The 18358-nt window shown below is 38.1% G+C and overlaps 2 protein-coding genes across 5 annotated transcripts in view; one reads left to right on the top strand and one right to left on the bottom strand.

Annotated features, from left to right (window-relative positions):
• Ctps1 (CTP synthase 1) overlaps nucleotides 1-10681 on the top strand; it is a 72195-nt gene extending 61514 nt beyond the window's left edge. Inside the window, exon 19 of the mRNA XM_052177225.1 lies at nucleotides 10658-10681. The gene's annotated coding sequence lies outside the window, so the exon portion shown is untranslated. The remainder of the gene's footprint in view (nucleotides 1-10657) is intronic.
• The window catches only part of Scmh1 (Scm polycomb group protein homolog 1), a 136383-nt gene that overhangs the window by 22639 nt on the left and 95386 nt on the right, over nucleotides 1-18358 (bottom strand). For all 4 annotated transcript variants that reach the window (XM_052177218.1, XM_052177220.1, XM_052177219.1 and 1 more), the window contains 2 exons: nucleotides 6797-7026; nucleotides 2737-2863 (listed from right to left, as the gene is read on the bottom strand). In XM_052177218.1, the coding sequence (XP_052033178.1) occupies nucleotides 2737-2863; nucleotides 6797-7026 (357 nt within the window). The remainder of the gene's footprint in view (nucleotides 1-2736; nucleotides 2864-6796; nucleotides 7027-18358) is intronic.

Genomic DNA, 18358 nt, shown 5'->3' with positions numbered 1-18358 from the left:
AGAATGATTGTTAATATTGACTTAGAAGGTTCAGAGGTACCTGCTGCCTGACATTGTAAAGAGATACTTTTGATGAAAGGACTGTGAAGGACTGAGAATTAGTTTCTCAAGTAAGAAAAATATAAATAATTTCTATTTAGGGAGTTGTCTGAGGTAGTTTTAAAATATAGCTCATGATTCTTTAATCCTCCTCTACTGAGAGGTGAGGTCCAATTAGGGATTCTCTATTCTTGAAATTTAGGTTTCATAGTTCACTGACCAACAGAATATGGTTGAAATAACACTATGCTAAGTTTGGGGCCTGGGCATTAGTCTTTCTAACCACTAGACTTTATTAACCTTCTATTAATAGTGGGTGTGTGACTAGGACAAGTTGGAGTTATCTGGGAAGAGGTATCTCAATATAAAAAAAAAAAAGCCTCCATTCCATTGGCTTATAGGAAAATCTGTTGCTCATTTACTTTCTTAATTGATGATTGATGTGGTTGGGTCCATACAACTGTGGGCGGTGCTAAGCCTGGGCAGGTGGTCCTGGATGGTGTAAGACAGCAGACTGAGGAACAGGTTGCTGCCCTGAATTCTTGCCCTGATTTCCTTTAAGGGTGGACTATTATGTGAAAGTGTAAGCCAAATAAATCCTTTCCTCCTCAAATTGTTTTTGGCCATGCTGTTTTATCATAGCAATAAGAAAATCTAAACTAGGATGAACAAAGAATCAGTTGTTCAAAGAATTCAAAGTCAACTTGGACAATGCTAAAAGACTATCTCAAAACACCAAAAAAAAAAAAAAATCAAAACAAACAAAAAGCTCATCAACCAAAACCAGAACAAGAAAAATTAAAAGTCAGGTAGAAAAAAAACCCCATCATATCTATGGGATAATATCTCAGAATCATACAAAGAGAACATATAAAATATCTAAATTATTGAAAGAAAAGCTCCACCAACATAGACTTCTGAACCCTGTAAAATTCTCTTTCAAATGTGAAGGAGAAATAAAAAAAAGCTAAAATAGCATCTTCTAAGAAATGTTAAGTTCTTTAGTAAGATATAGATCAGAAATTTAGATTATAAAAAAGGAAGGGCTAAGGAGTATTGCTTAGTGATGGAATACTTGCCTAGTATGTACAAGACCCTAGGCTGGATTCCCAAAGCTAATAAATAAATAAACAAACAAACAAATAAATAAGAAAATAAGAAAGACTAAATGAAGACAAATGTTTTTACTCTTAATTACTACAATTTATTTTAAATAATTATCAATAATGTATTTGATACCTGTGCTTATATGTGAATATATACATATATGCTTAAATATACATGATATGATTAATACCAATGTCGTAGTCATTCAACTGTTCTACTGCTGTGAAGAGGAACCATTACCAAGGCAACTCTTTTTTGTTTCTTAGTTTTGTTTTTTCTTGACACAGGGTCTCCCCCTTCAGAGCCCTGGCTATCCTGGAACATACTATATTGATAATGCTGGCCTCAAATTTAGAGAGATCTGCCTGCCTCTGCCTCTGCCTCCTGAGTGCTGGGATTAAAGGCCTGTGCCACCACTTACAAGTGTGACCAAGGCAACTCTTATAAAAACAAACAAACAAACAAACAAACAAACAAACACCATTTAATTGGGAGCTAAAGGAGGTTTAGTCAATCCAATAGAATATTAATGGTGAAGATAAAGTTGGGGGCTTGAAACTTCATAACCTCAAAACTTAGTACCATTATTGCAACCATGGAGTGTATACTGGCAAATGAATAGACAAACAGAAGAAAATATTATAGAGTCCAGAAATAGACTTACAGGAATTCACCTTGTTTTTGACAAAGGTGTAAAGGCAGTTTCTTCAATAAATTGTGTTGAAAAACTGAAAATTCATGTGAACCCTTCCCCAACCAAAAAGTCAAACAACCAAACACCTAGACAACAGACCCTGTGCATGCCCTGCATTTTGTAGCTATCTGGAGGGGAAACTATGGCTGAGTACCCCCTCTGTCTTGTGAGGGGGTTTGTACAGAGATACACTTAACTCATTCTAAGAGAAAGATTACTCTAGCAGCCATGGAGAGCATTCTAATTTTGTAGACATCCACAAGGATGTCTATTAGGTAATCATAAGTTTTCACACAAGTATCTCAATGCATACATACAAATGAGTACTTCAAGATCACCCCACTGGAATGGTATGCATATGCTTTAAAGGTATAGGTATTTCACAGTTACCTTTATAGATATTTTATAAAATGGGGACATGTGCACCTGCACTCACAACCTAGCCCCCAGGTTGATGTTCATCCTCATCAACTACTAGATTTTGCTTTGAATCATTCATTTGTTAGCTGGTCTACAAAGTAATATTCATCTTTACTATTATCAAGATTTTTTTAAAACTTAGAAGAAGCTTTTCATCCAAATCTGAATGGTGGCAGCCTCACTAGAATGCTATAAGGGATCATATAAAGAAGGTAGTGTTCCAACTAAGTGAGATCATCCCTGGACCCCAGCTCTGAGCTCACACAACAGTTGCCCTAGTATCCCCGCTCTGACAAATGAAAGCTTCTCTGAGACAATTTCAAATGCAAAGAGTTTTTTGTTTTGTTTTGTTTTGTTTTTTTAAAAAATCCTACCTAGATTTACAAACGGACAGGGCTCATCCTTGGTAGAAGACTACAGGAAATGTAGAGACTATGCCCCTGGGAACGGCAACTAGTCCCACCCTCTGCTCTTACCTGTGGGGGCCTGCATAGCTGAACTTGGGATGGTGGCAGCATCTTGGGGAACAGTGCTGGTGTCCGGTTCAGGGGTGCTGGTTGTTGGTGAGGTGGGTGGTGGGCTAAGCAAAGTCCGAGGCTTCCTCTGTTGAAATGGATGCCGAAAAGTTTGCAACCGTGACTACAGGAGACTTCTCTCCTCCTCTACCCCTATCACTCAGTACTCCCATGAAACCAGCATATTTATGAATGGAACCACATGCCATCTTTATTTTCTACTTAGTAACTGGCCCCAAAGTTGCATGTATTGAGAGTCCTTAGTGAACATTTTCTGAATGTATGTATATAATTTTGATCTTCTGAAGAGAAAGAGCTTCCATGTTAGATTCAATATCATAAGAACTCCAAATTCTTTGGGCATATAAAAGCAGAAAGTATGCTATGGCTTAATGTTTCTTTCTCTAAACAAAGAAATAACAATGAACAATGAACAAGTAATGAACAAAGTAATAACAATGAACCTCTAACTCTACCAAATGCTTTCCTCTGCCTTCCGCCTCTTTAGCTCATTACCTGCTGTTGCTTCCCTTAATAATCTAAAAGTCCCTAAACATATTACTTCTCTAAAAACCCTACAATTTTATCTGCCTAACACCTTTAGAATTTTAAGCTTCTTCTTCAATAGGAAATGTCCTCTCTTACTCTTACCTTTCCTCTTCATTCCATCCTTTGTCCATATTTGTGTAACTATTACTATCTGCTTACCCACTGATGGCCTTGATTAACCTACAACTCTTTGAGAGTCTGAGTGCCAATCCTCACATGGCACTTGACATATAAGTATTAATAAGTGTTTCTCATGAATCATATAGTAGAGATTAAAAATAAAGGGGATGAGATATGAGAGAAACAGATCTCTTTTATGTTGGAATTCAGAATGTTTCCAGAAACAGTTTCTAAAAGCCTTTTGTAATACAAAGAAAACACAATCACTACCAAGATCCAAAAGTCTTCTCTCACAAAGTGCTTGTGTAAGGTGTACTGCTAGAAGCTCTATAAATGTGCTTGCCTTCTAAGGATACATAATCTAGAGAGATCTGCTGACAGCAGTGACCATATATCAAATGGCTTCAAATGGGAAAGCCATCATGCAAAACCCTTATTAGAAATGGACATATGATTGGGTCACCTCACTCAGGATGACATTCTCCAGTTCCACCCACTTGCCTAAGAATTTCATGAATTCATTGTTTTTAATAGCTGTGTAGTATTCCATAGTGTAAATATACCACATTTTCTGTATTCATTTCTCCGATAAGGGACATCTGGGTTCTTTCCAGCTTCTGGCTATTATAAATAGGGCTGCTATGAACATAGTGGAGCATGTGTCCTTATTACATGCTGGGGAAATCACAAAAAGAACACATATGGTAGGCACTCACTGATAAGTGGATTATTAGCCCAGAAGCTCGGAATACCCAAGAAACAATTCACATATCAAATGATGCCCAAGAAGAAGGAAAGGCTCCTGGTCCTGGAAAGGCTCAGTGAAGCAGTGTAGGGGAATACCAGGAAAGGGAAGTGGGAAGGGGTTGATTGGGGAACAGAGGGAGAGAAGAGGGCTTATGGGACTTTCGGGGGGAGGGGGGGATCCAGGAAAGGGGAAATCATTTGAAATGTAAATAAAGAATAGATCGAATAAAAACAAAAAGAAATGGACATATGAGCCAGGTTGTGGTGGTGCACACTTTTAATCCCAGCATTTGGGAGGCAGAAGCAGATGGATCCCTTAAGTTAGAGGCCAGCCTAATCTATGAAGGAGTTCCAGGGTGACCAGAAACTTGGCTACACTAAGAAACCTTGCCTTGGAATAAAACCAACTCAACCAACCAAACAAATGAGAAATGGATATGTGCTCATCTCATCAGATACTCTTGAAGGTAGAATTCCATGTAAGTAGTCAGAATCAAAGGGAAATAAATTCTAGCTCAACTTCAATGAGTTGGTGCTATGATTTCCAGGGTCCCTCAGGAAGCAGCCTGGTAAGTGGAGTACTTGGATACTGAAGAACAAAGTCAAAATATGGAAGGTATTATTAGCATTTTAGACAGGTGTAATCACACATATTACACAGATTCATGCATTAACTTAGCTGCATTTTGCAAGGGAGAAGGGGCTCAGCACCCCACTCAAAGAAGCTGTTCCGAAGTCACATACTTGGCCATAAATGGAGAGGAGACTAAAGCCTACATCTATCTGGTTTCTAAGACTTCCTTTTTGTTTCAAAAAGAAATGGTGTCATCACATGGAAGGCACATAATTTTATAGTTTATGTTAAAGAATAAAAGGGAGGAATTAGGATCAGACGTTAGAAGACAAAACACAGAATACCATGAGAATGGTTATTTTCAAGAAGATGAAAAGAGAATAGGGGCTACTGTGCTGCAGACTTTGTGAGGGGCAGAGCAGAGGCAATCATAGTATAGTATGTTTTGGTTTTTAAAGGATCCTAAAAACCCTTTAATATAATCAGCTTCAATATTTCTGTCTTCCTCTTCCTGAAATAGCCCTCTTACAGACCGCCTCTTACAATGTTTCTCTGAGAAAACACTGGCAACCACAGGGCTCACTACTACTTTGAGATAGTTCCTTGTATTTGAACCGAAAACCTTCCGTGTGATTTCCCACTTATTGGCTCTTATTTTGTCTTTGGAGTCTCTCAGACACATACATTCACTTTTTTGATTACCCTCATGCCTCCTCTCTGGCCTTGGCATCTCCTTAAGGCCTTCAGCCTCTCCTCTACAACATGAAAAAGAGAAGAGTGTAATAAAGTAACTGTGTAAGACATAGAAGCAGAAGCGGTAGTGGTGGTGGTAATAGTAATACTAATAAGAGTGTAGTAGATAAAAGTTAGGTGTTAGTGGCAACAGATCAGAAATAGCATTGTATGTTATCCAGAAAGATTAATCAGTTACATTGAGAATTTCTATCCAATCAAAAAATAGACAACTAAGAGTGGTGACATCATGACTAAAATCATTCATCCATATACCCATCCATCTATCCATCTATCTACCCATCCATGCATTCATGCATCTTCCATATATAGAACATCTCCCAAGAGACTGAGATATAAGGCACTGCAGGAGGAAAAGAGATTAGGTAACTGACCCTGAGGAGCTTATATTCTATAAGGACAGAGGTTAGAGTTACTAATAAGCATAAAAATAAGTCAGTCAAATAACCCTGGGAAATATAGAAACTGCAATGGAAATCCAGTGTGAACAGTGTATTGTTCCCATAGGGTGATTCAATTAATCCAAGTCAGGAAGGAGGCTCTGAGAAATCTTTGATCGTTGAGAGTCAAGTAGAGGTGAGATGCTAACAGAGGCCAAAGAGAAGCTTTTCATACTATTGCTTTTGCTAGGGAAGATAGCCATAAATAGGTGGAATGACTTAAGAAGTAGTACTTTCAGTAACAATGCTTAGTGAAGCTGGACTTGGTCTTTTCCCATATTAGAAGAAAATAATTTCTCTTAGGTATAGAAGGTGTGTATGCTGTAGCCATCTTGGAACTAGATCTAGGAACCTATCACTGCAGTCTTAAATCATTTCAGATGTCTAAGTTTTAACTTATTCCATAATAAAATAATGCTAATCGTATCTCCCAGAGATTTGTGATGATCATGATATGGATGTGATAGCATCTAATATAGCCTGACATTAAGTAATTAAGTGGAGTTCTTTAAAAGAAATGACAGGAATAACAAAAGAAATGTATTTATAGAATTGATGTACTGTTTACATGTTAGACATCTATTTTGTGAAGGGTAATGAAAGGCATTATCTATGGAAGACATTAGATAGATCTTCTCAAAAACCAAAATTTGTTTCCTACTCTAACATTAGCAAACTCCATATAAGTGCTAAGTAGGAATGATAATACAGAATTTCCTCTTAAAACCCATCAGCAGGTGGGCAAGATGGCTAGATGTGCTGTTTGGGGGATGAAACATAAATGAATTGACTCTTTGCTTTCCTGTACTCTTTCTGGGAAACCCACATTTTTACCTACCTTACTGCCAGGCTTGGGACCTCTCTTCTTTGGAAATTTCAAAGGTTCAGCTGACTTGGATGGGGTAGAGGTGGGATGGGGAATAAGGATCTTGGGTGTTCGGCCCCGCTTCTTTCCTGGTTTGCGGCCCCTCTGCCCTGGCTGATGCTCCAAGACAGTTTTGGTGCTGTGGATGCTGGGCTTCTCAGTGCTCACATCAGACGAAGGGGAAGGATTCTTTGGAATCACAACTGTAAGAAAAAAAGATTCGTTCCATCATCTCTCTAACTGTGTTCCATCTGTCTGATTCATTCCATTACTACGAAACACCATGACCAGAAATCAAGTTGGAGAGGAAATGTATTGGGATTACACTACTTCCCCCATTGCAGTCCATCACTGAAGGAAGGCAGGACCTGATGCAGAGGCCTTGGAGGCGTGCTGCTTGTTGACTTGCTCTGAATGCCTTGCTCAGCCTACTTTCTTATAGAACCCAGGACCACCAGCCTAGGGATGGTTACAGCAGAATCTTATGAACACATTTGCTCAGTTGGGGTTCCCTCCTTTCAGATAACACTAGCTTGTGTAAATCTGACATAAGATCAGTCAGCACATCAGCCAGACAGAAGGAAAAAGAGCTTGTACTTCTGTTCCAGGGGCTCAGAACTGGGACAGATCTCAGATGTCTGCACCCTTCTTCTGATGAGAATAAAGATCTAAATGAAGAGGAAGTGATGTCTCTCCCAGGTTACTCAGCAAAGCAAGAACTTTTGTTTTTAACTGAGTCCGGCCAGCCAAGACCACATCACCTTGGTTGAGGTTTTCACATTGTAACTGCAGTGAGGGGAGTGAACAATCCATATGGAAATCATTCTCCTTAACTTAAAATGTTTGCTCCTTATTAACTGTAAGGTTATTTATTGTGATTTCCAAGAAGTATGGGCTTTAGCCTCTGCTTTGTGCTCTAGTTATGCCTGATGTCATACTGTGTCATCTACTTTTATATCCCAGTTGTCCTATGTATTGAGTTTTTTATTATTCTTGGTTACACATGCATCAATACTTAGTTCTCAAAGCTTAATACAGGGCCACATTTTCACGTAAGTCCTCTCTGACCAGGATACCACTAAGTGAACACTTCTAAAGTATTCTGTGGATATCTGTGTTATAGGACTTCTTAGTTTTATGCCAATCATTCACCTTCTCCTTAAATTGACAATATTTAGAGAGAAGGAATACTTAATTCATCACACAAATAGTAACTGAGCACTTGCTATTGGTTATATACGGTTTTGAATCCTAGGGATAGACAGAACAGTGAACAAAACAGACAGTTTTCCCTCAGGGGAACACTTTCGTGTGTCTGAAGTTAGAATAGCTGGACATGAGTAGCGATGTGGAGAGTAGGTTAGAGAAGAGTAGCATTGGGCTGAGTAGAACCAGTTGGGTAGATAGGTTAGCCACTGAACTGCTTGCTATGCAAGCACAAAGACCTATCTGAACCTAGAATCCATTTAAAAAAAGGTAGGTGTGGTGATTTGTGCTTGTAATCCTAGCTCTGGAAAGGCAGGAGATAGGAAGACACCTGGGGCTCACTGGTCAGCTAGCCAAATTTACCAGGCAAACTGGGCCAATGAGACCCCATCTCAAAAACAAAACACAAAACAAAACAAAACAAAACAACCAGGTTGGAGGGCTGCTAAGGGGCGCACTAACAGTCAGTACAGTGCTTGCTGTACGAGGACGCTCATCTGAATTCTGATCTCTAGCATTCATACAACAAATATATACACACAAACATACAAAACACTTGAAATTATATCCCATTAAAATTTCCAAAATCAAAAGGAATAAAATCCATCCCTAACAGTGGGGAAGGATGTGAAGCAATTAGAATTCAACACTGCTAGTCTGAACAAAAATCATTCTGGAAAATTATTTAGTTGTATACCTTATAACCCCCCAAAAGATATGGCCACCAACAGACATGTGCTGAACATTTATCACATTACTTTGTGAGGTAAGTGATGGAAACAATCCAAATGACAAACAGCAGAAGAACAGGTTTCTAAAAAAAAAAAAAAGTAGTATATTCATACAGAAGAACATCACAAGAAACACACATGAATTACTGCTAACCATTTTTATATGTGACAACATAGCTCTACTCATAGAAATATGCTGCATGAAAGAAGCCAAATAAAAATTAAATATGAAAAAGCCAGAATATACACATAATTTATGAAGTTTAAGAACAGAAAAAAGTAATCTAGATTGACAAGATAAATTAATTTGAAGAAACTGGATACTACGAGGGAGATTTTGAGATGCTTAAAATGATCTGCATCAGAATAAAAGAAACAGAGGAGACAAAATAGGGTTGAGGAGAAGGCCAAGGCTTGCCACACAAGAATGAGGGTCCAAGTTCAGATCCCCAGCATTCACATAAAAGTTACATCTATTTGATTAGATGTAGCCAAGCATTAGAATCAAACCAGAAAATATATTGAACACACTCAATTAATTTATATCTAATGCAAAAGAGGAGTTATACATGATACAATGTTATTAGTTGGATCAGCTGGGAGAATAATGATGCCTTTTATTGAGATGGAAAACACTGGAGAAAGATCTGGAATTGAATTTCTTATATTTTATGGTTGTGAGCCTAGCCTTTAACGGCTGAGCCATCTCTCCAGCCCTGGAATTGAATTTCTAAACTTGTTTCTTATGAGCTGCCTATTAGATGTTAAAATATGGAAATGTTAATTAGGGAGTTATATATCTGAATCTGGAATCCAAAGGAGATGCTAGATTTGAAGATATAAATTTGAGGATCATCAGTGTGTTTACTGATATGTAAAACCATAACACTAAATGAGATTTTGTTGAATATGAATACATAATCAAGAAAAGAGGAAAAAAGATAATTTCTAAGACATTAATATGCATCAGTTAGAAAGAAGACAAGCTAGCAAAAGAGACTGAAGAGTGGCCTAAAACTGAGCCCAAAAGAAACTGAGTGTGAAGCTCCAGAAAGGTGGAAAAGCCAGCACCTTGACCTAGTGATCAAGGCTAACATCACCCAGTTTATCTTACAATGTGATGGACCAAGAATGTCACATTTACATCATCTTTCCTTCAAGTCAGTTATTTTTTAGGTCAAACACATCAAAACACCAAAACATCAAAACTGAGGTTTGGTTAACAAAATAACTGGCCTTGTCAATGTTACAGAGAGAAAAATACAGGAATTATTCTATATTCTGAAGGTGAAGGTGACATACAGTTAAAGATTTTATATATATATATATAAAATCTCTCTCTCTATATATATATATATAGAGAGAGAGAGAGAGAGTGAGTGAGTTTGGCTTAGAGCCTGGGGGAATATACATTTGAGAAGGGATAGTAGATCAGTTGATAAGATTTACATACTTGCCTGGTGGTGGTGGCAAACGCCTGTAATCCCAGCACTGTGGGAGGCAGAGGCAGGCAGATTTCTGAGGCCAGCCTGGTCTACAGAGTGAGTTCCAGGACAGCCAGGGCTACACAGAGGAACCCTATCTTGAAAAAACCAAATCCAAAAAACAAAACAAAACAAAACAACAAAAAAGAGGATTTACATACTTACTTTGGCAACATCTGATATCAAATGTGGCTTGCTGAGTCACACTATGGTAGGGCAGCATATGAATTACTGAATAAATCAGATGTATTTACCATATGATTTAGCAATTGCAATCATAGGTATAAACTCCAGGGAGGTTCTTGCGCACATATATCAGCATGTATGTTAAAATCAATATTTTTCCAATATAATATTTTCATTGATTATTTGGAAATTTTACACCATGTACCCAGATCACACTCACTTCCCAGTTCTCCCAGGTCTGCCTCCCCACCCTTGTGACTCCCCTTGAGAAAGAAGAGGAGGAAGAAGAGGAAGAAGAGGAGGAGGAGGCAGTGGAGGTGGTGGCAGCGCCCAATTTATATTTCTCCTATATTCATTGGAGCACAGTGAAACTCCCAGTGATCAGCCTCTTAAAGAAATTGAGTCCTTCCTCACATGCACCCCTGCCAGACGCTATCAACTGTGGAGAGCTACACTTCAGCATCACTTTATCACAGTTTTTAAGAGTTCTCCTCAATGGCTTGCCATCTACATTGTTACTTTTTTGGAGGTGGTGGGAGTGGGTGGCTGGAGTTGTCAGAGCTTTCTATGTCTGCCTTTCTCAACTGTAAGTCTACAGTCATCGATGCAACTGCAAAAGTAGGGTTTTTTGCCTTTTACAGTAAGGGAGAACATATTTGGTGTCCACATGGTCTCTGGTGACAGTACAAATCATGCACATCAATGTGGCCTATGGGAAAATACAGGCCATGGCCACCATTATAATTCTTGGTGACAGTACAGGCCAAAAATATAAGCATCAACATGACCCTCAGCCACAGCACAGGCCATGGACACTAATACGGGCCTCAGCCATGGCAGCCCGGCCCATGGGCATCAGCACGGCTTCAGGTGGCAGCACAGAGTGGATGTCTACCCGGCCTTTCGTGGTAAAAGAGCCACAGGCATCAGTATAGCTCTTGGCTGCAGCAGGACCATGGACCTAGACATAGTCCTCTTGTAGTATTTTTTAGTATCTGAAAAGGCGAACTTATCCAAATGTGCACTATTAGTGAAATGGATTTAGGCTGGTCACTGGCAGAACATGTGTTGGTGAGCATCATGAGTCCTGGGTTTGTCCTAAAGCACACATACATTTAAAAAAGAGGAACAGATTTTTAAATGCTATTTAAGCTAAGAATGGTGGCTCACATTTATATCACAAGCACTTGGGGAGCCAAGGCAGGTAGACCGTGTGAATTCAAGGTCAGCCTGAACCATAGAATGAGACTCTGTCTTAAAAAAATGTTATGAAGATAGCAGTTCTCAGACTGTGGTCTGGGAATTTCAGGGGACACTGCTTAGTCAGTAAAGTGTTTGCTCCCCAAACACACAGATCTGAGTTTGATCACCAGAATGTATATAAAAAGCCAGGCATTGTAGTATGTGCTTGTTACAAATAGTGTTGAGATGGGAACATAAATCTCTGAAACTGGCTGATATGAGACTTTGTTTCTAAAAACCAAGACAGACAGTGCCTGAAGAGGAATGATATCCAAGTTTGGCCTCTGGCCTCCAAACTCATGTGCATGCATGTATATGCTTACTGGTACACATGAACATGCATACACAGAGACACAAAAAGGGAAAAGATCCTTCTTGAGTTTCTTTTCCAGGACTCAGGTTTGATTACTAACGGCTATACGGCAGCTCACAATCATACTTCAGTTCCAATGTCCTCCTCTGGCCTGTGGACACAGACATACATGCATGTAAAACATACACACACATAAAAATAAAATAAAAACATTTTTTGTATATAACTATGTACAAATTTAATGTACATCATTTGATGAGTTTAGATACATGCACATACTTATGATACCATAATCAAAGTAAAACCATAGTCATCAGCTCCAAAAGTTTCTCATTCATTATGAGTTCATTTTGTGTGTATGTGATAAGAGCATTTAACATGAGAACTACACTTCTAACAATATCTTAAGCACACAGTATATATAGGTATTATGTTATATAGTAGGTCTCTGGAGTTTACCATGCATCACTGAAACTTTACACCAACTGAGTAACAACCCCGTATTTCTCTCTCCCATACCCTTTGGCAATTGCCATTCTAGTCTGTTTCTACACATTTGACTATTTTAGATACTTCATGAGTAGAATCATGTAGTATTATCCTTCTATGTTTGGATTAATTTCACTTAGGAAAAAGCCCTCTGGGTTTGTCCATATTATTTATAGAGAACATTCATATTCATATTCGTATTCATTCTTTCTCTCCCTCCCTTCATCCCAGTCTTTTTTTTAACACTGAGTTTCATATGCCACATTTCTGTTTATCTGTTCATAGACACCAGGTTTATTTCTGTGAATATGTCTTTGTATATTCCTGTTTTTAAAAGTTCAGTCTAGACAGGAGAAATGGCTCTGCAGTTAAAAACACTGGCTGCTCTTCCAGAAGAGCTGCTGGAAACTGTTCTAGCACCCACACAACAGTTCACAACTGTCTGTAACTCTAGTCCCATGGGATCGAAATCCTCTCTTGTCCTCCTTAGGCATCAGGCACACACAAGGCTCACAGGCAAAACATTCAAACACAGAATACAAAAATAAATCAGAGAAAATATATTTTTAAAGTTCTATGTTTTCATTTCTTCTGCAGCAATACGAAGATATATAAAACTTCCTTGAAGTCTTTAAGAATATATTAGACAGTTAATCTTGTCTACTTGATGAGATTTAGAATCATTTAGTGGACATATTTCTAGGTGTTTCTGATGGTATTTCTAGAAAGTCTGAAGGAGCTGAGAAGATCGCCCTCAAAATGTAGGTGGTCCTGTTCCACGGGCTGGGGTCTTAGACCAAATAAAAAGTAGAGAGTAGAAAACCCAGTGGATTTCCAGCACTAATTTCTGCCGACTTTCTGACTGCAGATGCAATACACCTCACATTCTTGCCAAAATCTAGAATTGCTCTGTCACCACACATTCCTCGCCATGATGGACTTCTGTCTTCAAACTGTGAGGCAGAGAAAGCCTCCCTTCCTTGCCCCACATTTGTTAGGTATTTGGTCACAACAACTGGAAAAGTAACAATATAAATATCCACAGCCCAGCACATACAATACTACTGAAGTTGACAATATTAGACCTCTCTATTTACAGCAATACTGTGAGAAAGTTCTTCTCTTTCTTGCATAGAAAAAAACCTTAACTCATTAAATTCAGTGTTCTTATTTTCTGCCTTAGCCAAATGGCCTCACTTTAAACTGATTATTATGGGTCCCAAGATAGTGATAGACTATGAACCTAAGTTGAGTAAAGAGATAATCATATGACAAACAGGGTTCTCAGTTGATACTTTGTACATGTCCACAGAACTGAAATGATGCCAGACAGCAAGAGAAGAGCAGTCCTCTGCCCCAGTTCTTTTCAGCAATTCTAATAGATTTGTTTCCCCTTTTCCCTGAAGAGTAAACATACAGTACACAACTATGAACTGGGGAGGAAATAGTGTTTGCTGGACTGAAATATATAAATATAAATATATATAGTGATATATATATATATATATATATATATATATATAGAGAGAGAGAGAGAGAGAGAGAGGGAGGAAGCAATTATATTACAGGTTATGTGTGTCTTTTGTGAGCAATGATGAGATGAGGTTTCAGGCTAATTTAATAGTTTCATAATAACCACATCCAAAGAAGCTATCCCAGGGGAAGATCTGGAAGTTCTTCCCATTAGAAAGCCCTGATCTGCCTTTCACATTCTAACTTAATTATCTTAGTTGACAAAAAAGATGTTATCAAGGGACCAGGGACCAAATTCTAGTTCTGTCCCTTAAGATATGACCTTGAATTTGTCATTTAAACATAATCTTTTCTCACTTTTCTAGATGTAGATGATTAACCACTTTAATGATTGTCTTATATCAGAGAAGGATGAAGGATATAAGTATACTCCAACACATTTCAGTGCTACTAAGGTGGAGAGAACTGAATCCTTAATCCACAGTACTTAAGTTCTAATACACCTGGGCTTTCACTTGGCCGACTGGTTGTGCCTCCACTAACAAATGGAGAGAGCAAGCTTCATAAAAGTTAAAGTGGTGGCCTGGAGAGAGGGCTCAGTGGTTAAGATCACGGACTGCTCTTCCAAACAAAAAACAAAGGTCCTGCGTTCAATTCCCAGCAACCACATAGAGTGGCTCATAACCACATGGTGGTGAGCCACCATATGGTTGCTGGGATTTGAACGCAGGACCTTTAGAAGATCATCTATAAAGGGGTCTGATGCCCTCTTCTGGTGTGTCTGGAAACAACTACAGTGTACTCATAAATAAAATAAATCTTAAAAAAAAATTTTAAAAAGTTAAAGTGGTAGAGCTAGACATGATTCTAGTCTTTAGTACTTTGTTATATAGTCTAGAAAAAATCTTTTTCTGAGCAAAAGGGAGATAGCCAGTGAGTACCAGCATTCATCTGCTTCTGACTGCTGAGCAGTGCACCTCATACTCCTGCCGACAGCTGGGGTACTCTACCATCACAGCTTCCTCACCATGGAAGCCCTGGGAGCAGCAGTTTGTGTGCTAATTACCTTGACCATATTAGCTTCTGAGAATGTGGTAAGTGGTATTAAAGCTGTCAAGGATCTATACTGGAACAAGATAATATAAAATAACCCAGTGTGATACTAGAAGAATAGTCTCAAGAAGACTGGTAGAATTTTGCATAACAAATTGAAGGGTGAGGAGGATACAGGGTAGTCTGGACACCTTGATCAGAAAGTAATGAGATTACTGGAGGAAGGGTGGAGCCGTGCTCCAAGAACACATAAGTACATTATAAGAGGCTTTTACTCACCAAATAGTGGACAGTCTGAATATCTGAACAGATGAAAGTTGCAAACTATAACTAGTTAAAGTAAGAACCCATGAGTTCATGCTGAAGTAACTAAAAGGGGGGAAGAGAAAGCTCTGTGCATAATTGCATAATTCAAGTTAATGAAATGACTAAAGCGACACCATACTATGCTAACTTTATTTCCTGCCTGCCTGGTCACTTGTCAGCCTTCTACCCCTAACAGCCACCTTTGCCTTGGCCATGTTCCTTGGATTGTCCATGATCTTGACAATAGCCAAATGTACTACATAAGGACTAGGAAGTAACCACTGACCTTTACAAAACAAAACAAAACAAAAAACAAAAGCAGATGTTACTAGCCATGCTCCCCAGTCTGTCCTTCAAACACTGATGTTAAAAGCTGTACCTCTAAGCTTGACCAGACTTTTCAGAGTATGAGCCTGTTTTTGTTCTGGACATTAATAAAAGAACTAAAAGTTTTTTAATTGGCTTAGCATATTTTCAATAACTTAACTTTCTTGTGGGGATCATTTCAGTTAATGAATATGAATAAAATTAGAATATTTGAAAATTCATTTAGGAAATAAATGATTCAATCAAGATTACCAATATATGCTGATACTACAGGGTGAAATTTTGATTAAAAATGAGATATTTGGAGGAAAATATTGCATGTGGGCATTTAGTTTTTTTTTAAAGATTTATTATTATATGTTAGTACACTGTAGTTGTCTTCAGACACACCAGAAGAGGGCATCAGATCTCATTACGGATGGTTGTGAGCCACCATGTGGTTGCTGGTATTTGAACTCAGGACCTTTGGAAGATCAGTCAGTGCTCTTACCTACTGAGCCATCTTTCCAGCCCTGGGCATTTAGATTTAAACTTAGGTTTAAAGTACTATCATATATACACATAAAAATGTCATAACGGAGCTGGGCAGTGGTGGCACACACCTGTAATCCCAGCACTCTGGGAGGCAGAGGCAGGCGGATTTCTGAGTTCGAGGCCAGCCTGGTCTACAGAGTGAGTTACAGGACAGCCAGGGCTATACAGAGAAACCCTGTCTCGAACAAACCAAATCAAAAAAAAAAAAAAAAAAAAAAAAAAAAAAAAAAAAAAAAAAAAAAAACAGAAAAAAAATGTTATATAGGAACTCAATATTCTGTATGCTAACTAAAAAATTAAGAAAAAATAATGATGAGGAGAGCAAATGGGAGCATAATCCTATGGTAATAAACTGAGTAGCAGCACTGAAAAAAAAAGAAAAAATAATGAAAAAAGAAAAGCAGGACATTCCTTATCTCTAAGTATTTTTCCACAAGATCTTTAATTACAAGGGAAAAAACTCTGTGGTAAAGAAACCTGTTAGGCATTTCCTGAATCAAATAATTAAAATTACTATATGCAGCAATGAAATGGTGGTATCAAGAAAAATATTCATTATATAATGAGACTCTGATGCATCATGGCATGCAACACTAATTTTAGGGAAATCTTGGTTAAAAATGGAAAGAAATTCTTTGTATTTCTGCAAATGTTCTGTTATGGTGGAATTCAGTTAAAAGATTTTTAGTTTGAAAATTCAATAGTATTGAGAATATGAATAGAAATAGATGATCATATGAGAAGTAGGGGGGAAAAGTCAAACTTGGATGCTCAGTTAATCGGAAAACTTCACAATGAAAAGGGAAGAAAGAGAAGGACAACATTCACACCAACCATGTTCCAGGACTCTGACTGCCTCTCTACAAGAACCCTAAATGCCTTAATTCTTCAATTAATAGATTTCAGGAGGCTAGCTGATTAAATTAAAACTAAGATCCAAACTCTTGTCTGCAGGAAACATTCCTCACTGACGAAGACATGCACATATTGAACGTGAAAGGATGTACCAAGTAAATCAGCTTGAAATTAATAAAAGTATATTTCATGATAGTTGCTAAATTTATTTTACTTAATATTGTATAACAGTTTCCTACGAGATGGAAACATTCTACCCTGCAAGGAAGCTTTTTAAGCAGAAGCTAAACAATCCAAAATAGCTTCAGAAAGTCTCTGGATCTACAGGATTCACTAGACTCCTCCCTCCTAGAATAAACAACAGACTGCTGAGGTCATCCAGGGAAGCTCAGACAAACCAAACTGCAAAGAAGACTCTGAGACCAGATCAGTTACCCAGAACAGGTTCAGACCTACTGAGTGATTTGGAAAGAACACTATCCAACCTGTTAAACTGCCTGTAGGCTGTGCAGTGTCTCCAAGTTTGAGCTGTCATCCATGCTAGGGGGCTTTGGTGATGATGCTGTCTTTGAATCATTTTTGCTCGTGTTAGTAACCCTTCACCCATATTCCTATAGATAACCCCAATAAAGCTTATTAGTTCACCAAGCTGGACTTTGGTGATATATGCATTGTAGTCTGCTGTGGGCTCCTATCTGGAGTGAGCATACCTGTGTGTTTTATCTCCCCAGGCAAAGTGTAATTACACATGAATATCAAATAACTTCTCAAATGATACTTTTTAGTGAAACTTTCCATGTCTATCTTATATAAAACAAACCTCCATGTTCCCATTTCCCTAGCAATAATTATTTCCCATTCTCCTTTTCCCCCCCAGAAAAAAATGTATCTCTTCTTATTCTTTTGTGAGACTTAACCCAGGGCTTCACACATACTACACAAACACTATGCACTGAACTGTGTCTTCAGCCTTTTGCTTATTTATTTATAGCCTGAGAAATGTAAATTACTAAGGACAATACTATTACCTATACTTAATAAACTTGATCTTTACCCATGCTAGGTGTTAGCTGCATAGATATAATATATAATCCAGCATTTGAGTTCAGGATTTTGCTGTATGTTGTTTTTTTCAGTGCTCTGTTTTAAAAGTCCTTAGTATAGACTCACAACTCTAATCAACATTACATGCAGCTGCCAAAGCATTAGGCAGAGATTTTAGACAGATTATGCACATTTTCTTCCCTGGGGATACTTTTGAGTTTCACAGTCACAACTCCAAATAAAGTCTGCTTCCGAACAACAGCATACATATAAGAATGTATATGCAAATGTA

The sequence above is a fragment of the Apodemus sylvaticus genome, chromosome 3 (genome assembly GCF_947179515.1).
Source record: "Apodemus sylvaticus chromosome 3, mApoSyl1.1, whole genome shotgun sequence".
Classification (NCBI taxonomy): Eukaryota; Metazoa; Chordata; class Mammalia; order Rodentia; family Muridae; genus Apodemus; species Apodemus sylvaticus.
Note: the sequence above shows the minus strand (reverse complement) of the source record. Positions and strands in the feature narration are given on the sequence as shown.